We start from the raw sequence: 6,000 nt of genomic DNA on the forward strand, positions 1-6,000 counted from the left end.
TGGAGAGTGTATTATGACAGAGAAATGCATATTATAATGACCGAGTGACTGCTGCCTGCAGCTCAGTTGTGAAGCGGAACTAAACATTTCGCAGTTACATGTACCCATCAGGACGCTAATCGCAGGCGGACCAGTCTGTGACTGCAGAACAAGCACTTGCCCTTAAACTTGCATCCAGTGGAATTGACCTCATCTCTCAGTATAATAATTATTTAGCCATAACGATATTACGGCATTGCAATGTCTCTTGCGGCAGAAGCGTTCGTGTCGCAGATGGCAGGTAATGTTTTGACTTTGCCCAGTGCTTCTGTTATTGTCTGTTTAGTTAGCTTTAGGCAGCTAACACCAGCTAACGTTTACAGCCTTGTAGCAGTTTCCCAGCATTGTGGGGTTACATATAAGTGGCCATCGTCGTTCAACGTAGCGGTACTGTTCAATTATAACTGTAACGACGGCTGTCCTTGTCCATCCTGTTTATGTAGCAAAGACTAGCTTGGTCAGACTAGCTCTTACAGTCTTACAGGACTCTCATACTAGCTCCCCGTCCCAAACGGCTAAAGCCAGTGTAACACTTATTGTGGGTTTATACGGTTACTAAAGATGCTTATCTGATGAGCATTAAAAACACAAACCAAAGGGGTGGACAGCGTATTGAAGCAGGAGTAGTTTAGCTCGATTCACGTCGATGGCAGCACTGTGCGAGCTTCAAAAACACTACTTTACACTAATGAAGTGCGGCTAAATTATATTAATGTCAATCGCTAAGATCCAAGATGGCGAATACTTCTTCCTTTCTCGAACTCGAGTGTTGCACGGCCCCTAGACCGCTCGCTGCTTCCCCTGGTGGCAGGAAGATATACTACACATATAGTAATATAACCTCCAGCCACCAGCGGCAGCAGTGAGCGCAGGGCGACAGAGCAGCACTCCATTTTGGGAGAGGAGAAATTATGCGCCATGTTGGATTTTACTTTACTTGTATAGAGTTAAATTAGATGTATATCAACTCCATCTGTGTAAATAATGTTTTGTTACTTTCAACCTCGGTCAGAATTAGTTAAATTAGTAGTTATTAAACTAAATGAACAGGGACAGTATAGAGTCACTGTGGGGGGCGTGTCTGTTAGCATACAGATTCTAACAACATTTATTTAATTGAGAATGCATTGTACATTTCTTTAAAAAGTTATATTAATGATATATTAAAAATAATGTATAACTGTGTGTGTGTGTGTGTGTGTGTGACATTGGCAGCTGCTGAGCCTTGGCCTGAATCTGCCACCTTGTACCAACCACTGAAGGGTGAGTTAGTGTTTGTCTGAAATGGAGGAAAAATATGACTCGTCACTATTGAAGTCTGACTATTAGTGTAGTTGTTTATGTCACTTTGGTGGAGTTTAATTTTATTTATTTATGTTTTATAGATGATCAGATTCTGCTGTCAGACTGTGCCTCATCGCTTGCTGTTCAGGTGAATTATGTTCTCAACATAACAGCATATTATTTATGTTATTTGATAGATGTCATGAAATATGCTCATCAATAAATTGCTCCGGCACTATTTGACTCTGTCCTGTCTCCCGTACAGACCTACCTCAGGATGTGTGGTCTACCAGTGCAGGTGGTTTGCAGAGCAAATGCTGAATACATGTCTCCTTCTGGTTAGTACACATGCTGCTATAATGTTAATTCACACTCTTGCCATGCTGTGAATCCCTCTCAACAAAAAGTTAACACAAATCATTTTGTATCTTTCAATTCAGAACAATCAGGACATTTTCAAATCCAGTATCCACATCGATTCACCAGTTTATTTTGTACTTTGGCTTTGCTTTGTAATCTATATTGCACTTGGGCTATCACTACCTCTATACTGTAGCTTGGTCAAAAATAGTCACTTAGTCTTTATGACTTGGTCTGTCCCACCAGTTTGTATCCAGATTCTGTCTGGATGAGATGAAACAGACCGACTCTCTGCTGAGTTCTTGGCCTTTTGGGTTGTGTGGGGTTGCTTCTTCAAAAGTGACTGTAATGATTTTTAATGCTCTGCCTTTCTCCCGACCTCTCTGTGTTTTTTAATGTGTCTCTTTGTAGGTAAGATTCCCTTTATCCACGTAGGGAACCAGGTGGTGTCTGAACTGGCGCCGATAGTGCAGTTCACCAAAGCTAAGGTGTGTGAAACAGATTTCAAATGATTGTTTTTTATCACAGCTTGCTTAAAGGAGCAGTGTGTTTGATTTAATGACATCTTGTGGTGAGGTTGCAGATTGCAACCAACTGAACCCCCTCCCTTTCCAAGAGCGCCGAAGCATTATGGTCGCCATTAGACACAACATTAAAACGTGAAAGATTTGCTTGAGCCAGTGTTTGTTTTTTTCTGTTCTGGACTACTGTAGAAACGCGTCGCTGCTGTTGCACTAATTAAATCCTAGTTCTAAATATTATATTTCTACAAGTAAATCCTCCTTAATCTTACACACTGCTCATTTAAATCCCAGAGACATGTTATCAACTGAACTCTTCATTGATGTTCTTTTCTCAGCATATTACTCAAATTAGGAGGTCACTTATTTTATTTGTGAAGAAAAATAGGATTCATTTAAGATGAGAAAAAAAATACACTGCTAAAAACAAAGGGAACACTTAAGCATCACTGTATAAAACCAAGACAGGTAAACTTCAGGGAGATCAATCTGTCCATTTCAGAATTTAGGAAATTGTGAATCAATTTCACTGGCTTTGGTGCAAATGAAAGTGATAAAAGCCAGAACACTCCCAAAGAGTACCGCCTCAGACTGTCACTGATGCCCTGATCCAGGTCTGGGAGGAGGTCCGGGTTTCCATTGACCACTGTTACGTCAAAGATTCTTTCATCAAGATCTAACGTGTAATTTAGGCATTCCCTCAATATTTTTGAGCAGTGTACTTTAATCATAAATAATTCTATGTGTTTCTCCGGTTCTCAGGGTAATTCTCTGAGCGATGGCTTAGACGACATTCAGAGAGCTGAAATGAAAGCGTACATGGAGCTGGTCAACAACATGCTGCTTACTGCTGAGGTAAACGCACGTACACTTACTGGCGGCCAACAACACACACACAGCTGAAACAATATAGCGATAGTTGGTCATTTCTGGATACTATCTGCTTATCTAAGTCTCCTCTCATCCCTACAGTTGTACATCCAGTGGTGTGATGACGCTACAGCTGCTGAGGTGTGTAGAATTGTCTTCAGATTGAAGTAAAAAAAGATCTGAAAGTGTTTATTCATTGCCTCCTCATCACGTGTGTGTTTTGTGTAGATCTCACGTCCGAGATACAGCAGCCCTTACTCGTGGCCTCTCAGTAACATCCTGGCCTATCAGAAGCAGTGGGAGGTTCGCAGGAAGATGAACGCTATCGGCTGGGGAGGGAAAAACCTGGAGCAGGTTAGCAACCCCCTAACCATAAATTATTCCCATGCAATCCTAGATGCTATTCATGTTTTTGTAGCCTCACAAAGTTTTGATGTAATAAAACCCCTATTTGTCCTCTGATGTATTTCAGGTTTATGAGGATGTGAGTCAGTGCTGCCAGGCTCTCTCCCAGAGGCTGGGAACACAACCATACTTCTTTAATAAACAGTATGTATCTTCTCTGTTTGTGGACGTGTGTCTGACGTCTCCTGTTATTCTCCGTCTGTTTTAGCAGCTCAATAACAGAATGGCATGTTGGGGGGAGGGGGTACACTTCAGTAATTCCCTGCAGATCCTACTTAAGCCTAAAAGGACATGTGTTAGGAAGCATCTGATAGCTTGGCCTTTAGCACCACCTTGTGGTGTAATAGTGTAATGACTCATCTGAAAGTGGGACTTCTTTCTGAATCTGCTAAAAGCATATTGTAGGTATCAATGCCTTTAGACCAATGATAAATATGCAGCCACGTACTACATGTTAATGACATGGCGTCTCTTAAGTTCACATTTGTCATTCACAGCTGAATGAAAGAAGTGGATGATATGATTGAGAAAATCAAGGATGTGGCGCTCTACAGTCAATCCATTATTTATCATAACCACGACTTTGGCTTTCTACAATTAAATAAACACCATCGATTGCAGAATTTACGCTTAAAATAAGTTCATAGGAAACGTAGCTCCATATAAAATCAAGTTATTCCCAAACGAACACCAGGGGGGCGATCAAGATGCTTTGGCTTCACTTTTAGGGGGCTGTCATACAGCTGAGCGGCCCACCCAACAGTGACTATCTGGATGAACTTTCCTGTGTAGAAGAGAAATACAGAAAGAAGCTTATATGAAACCTTATTTCATGCAAAGATATGCAGCAATGAGCTACAATGTGAAAGTCAAAGCAGTATTCTCTTGATTTAATATTGGGTAAAAAATAGGTATTTTTCTCCGAGGAGATGTGCTGGGAATAAGTACCAGTCTTATTTCGATGTGTTCATTGTTTATAAGTATGCAGCACGTCGAAGTGAAAGCAGCTAAAAATAACTGATAATCATTTTGGTCATAATCATGCAGGACATTTCACAGTAATGAAAACCTCTAATTAAATGGTTGATTTCAGCAGTGATAAACAATATTTTGTGCATGTGTTCAAGGCCGACAGAACTGGACGCGTTGGTGTTTGGTCACCTCTTCACCATACTGACCACCAGACTGACCAGCACTGAGCTGGCAGAGAGGATCAAGAGCTACAGCAACCTGCTGTCCTTCTGCAGACGCATCGAACAGAGCTACTTTGAAGACAAGAGTTCTTGAAGCGGTGAAAGCTCTCGGTATCATCTCATCTTGTACATTCAGTCTTTCCTTCTCTCATTCCCTCCCTGTAGCACTGAGAAGCTTAAAAACTGCTTCATTCACACGCCTGTCCCTTCGTGATGCTCGCTTCCCTCCTCCCTTTTGCTTGCTACTTGTACGTTGTTGCATGCCGCCGATAGGAGTCCGGATGGGCCAGTTATTTTTAAGGATTAAGATCAATATGAAGTACCCTCAAATCACAGGAAAGAGCACACTGCATGTCAGTCGAGCTGCTTCAGGAAGCCACCAAATGTGTTTTCACGGAGCCTTTACATTCCCAGCATTATGGGAATTAAATGAGAATACTGATCATAGTAACGCAACTCTTCACGGATTTCAGAAGGTCAGAGGAAGCTGCTGATCAGCTGGCGGATTCAGTGTCATGCTCAAGGACACTTAAGCAGGATGAACACTTCCCAACTTATTTATATGCTCTTATTGTTTGTCATTGTTGGCATTCCGTTACACAAGAGCAGCGTCTACTCTGACATGTATCGCATGCATTTACAGATACCTACATGCTCTCAGAGAGATGGGTATTTTACAGCCGGGTCAGCTGGCTGTCTTTCATTTGAACTGGGTTTGAGGTCAAATGACTCATTGATTTACTTTCCATCCTGGAACTTTTAGAAGCTTGTAAGAAGGTGAGGCGGTACTGACATGAACATAATGAAGAGGATGTGACTTAATCCTTAGTTTCTCCAACATTGTTTTCTTTGTGTGAATTGAAAGTGCCTACAGAATAAAAGTCATCAAATCTAACTTGCGGTCGTTGTTGTTTATTTAGTCCCCGATTATATAGTTGAGGTGAATAAGGTTAAAAAACCCCACAAAAAACATTTTAATGTATGTTAAATATGCAAATACAGCGGTATCATTACATTTTTAAATAAATTAAACATTGTAAAAAAGGCGATTTCAAAATTCTTGTTTTATTTTGTTGACATATACAGTATATAACTCAAAGGTTTTATTGAGGAAATATTGGATCTCTCTTTGTATCTCTCCAATATCAGAAAATACTTTTAACATCTATACGAAAAAACATTTATTTGCATTAAAATGTATAAATCACACTGACTAACCCCTCTGTAAAATCCTTCAAAATATAGATTGGAATTAAACTAAGGCTCGGTGGGTGTAAGCTACTGAAGTGGAGATTTCTGCCTCAAAACTCATTTAGAGAAAACAGCCT

The 6,000-nt window shown here is 40.6% G+C and overlaps 1 protein-coding gene across 1 annotated transcript; it reads left to right on the plus strand.

The window, feature by feature from the left end:
* The first annotated feature begins 129 nt into the window (after positions 1-129).
* mtx2 (metaxin 2) lies at positions 130-5,567 on the plus strand. Its single transcript, XM_084021734.1, has 10 exons — positions 130-280; positions 1,255-1,302; positions 1,425-1,471; positions 1,589-1,661; positions 2,095-2,171; positions 2,967-3,059; positions 3,177-3,215; positions 3,303-3,428; positions 3,547-3,623; positions 4,607-5,567. Exons 1-10 carry the CDS (start codon positions 241-243, stop codon positions 4,764-4,766), a joined length of 780 nt encoding a protein of 259 aa, XP_083877860.1. The 5' UTR covers positions 130-240; the 3' UTR covers positions 4,767-5,567.
* The last annotated feature ends 433 nt before the right edge of the window (positions 5,568-6,000 follow it).

The sequence above is a fragment of the Eutrigla gurnardus genome, assembly GCF_963514095.1.
Source record: "Eutrigla gurnardus genome assembly, chromosome: 11".
NCBI classification, from domain to species: Eukaryota; Metazoa; Chordata; class Actinopteri; order Perciformes; family Triglidae; genus Eutrigla; species Eutrigla gurnardus.

Coding starts and splice junctions, on each gene's coding strand:
- mtx2 (XM_084021734.1), top strand. CDS start 241: ATGTCTCTTGCGGCAGAAGCGTTCGTGTCGCAGATGGCAG. Junction 1,472..1,588: donor CCTCATCGCTTGCTGTTCAG/GTGAATTATGTT, acceptor TCTCCCGTACAG/ACCTACCTCAGGATGTGTGG. Junction 3,624..4,606: donor CCATACTTCTTTAATAAACA/GTATGTATCTTC, acceptor CATGTGTTCAAG/GCCGACAGAACTGGACGCGT.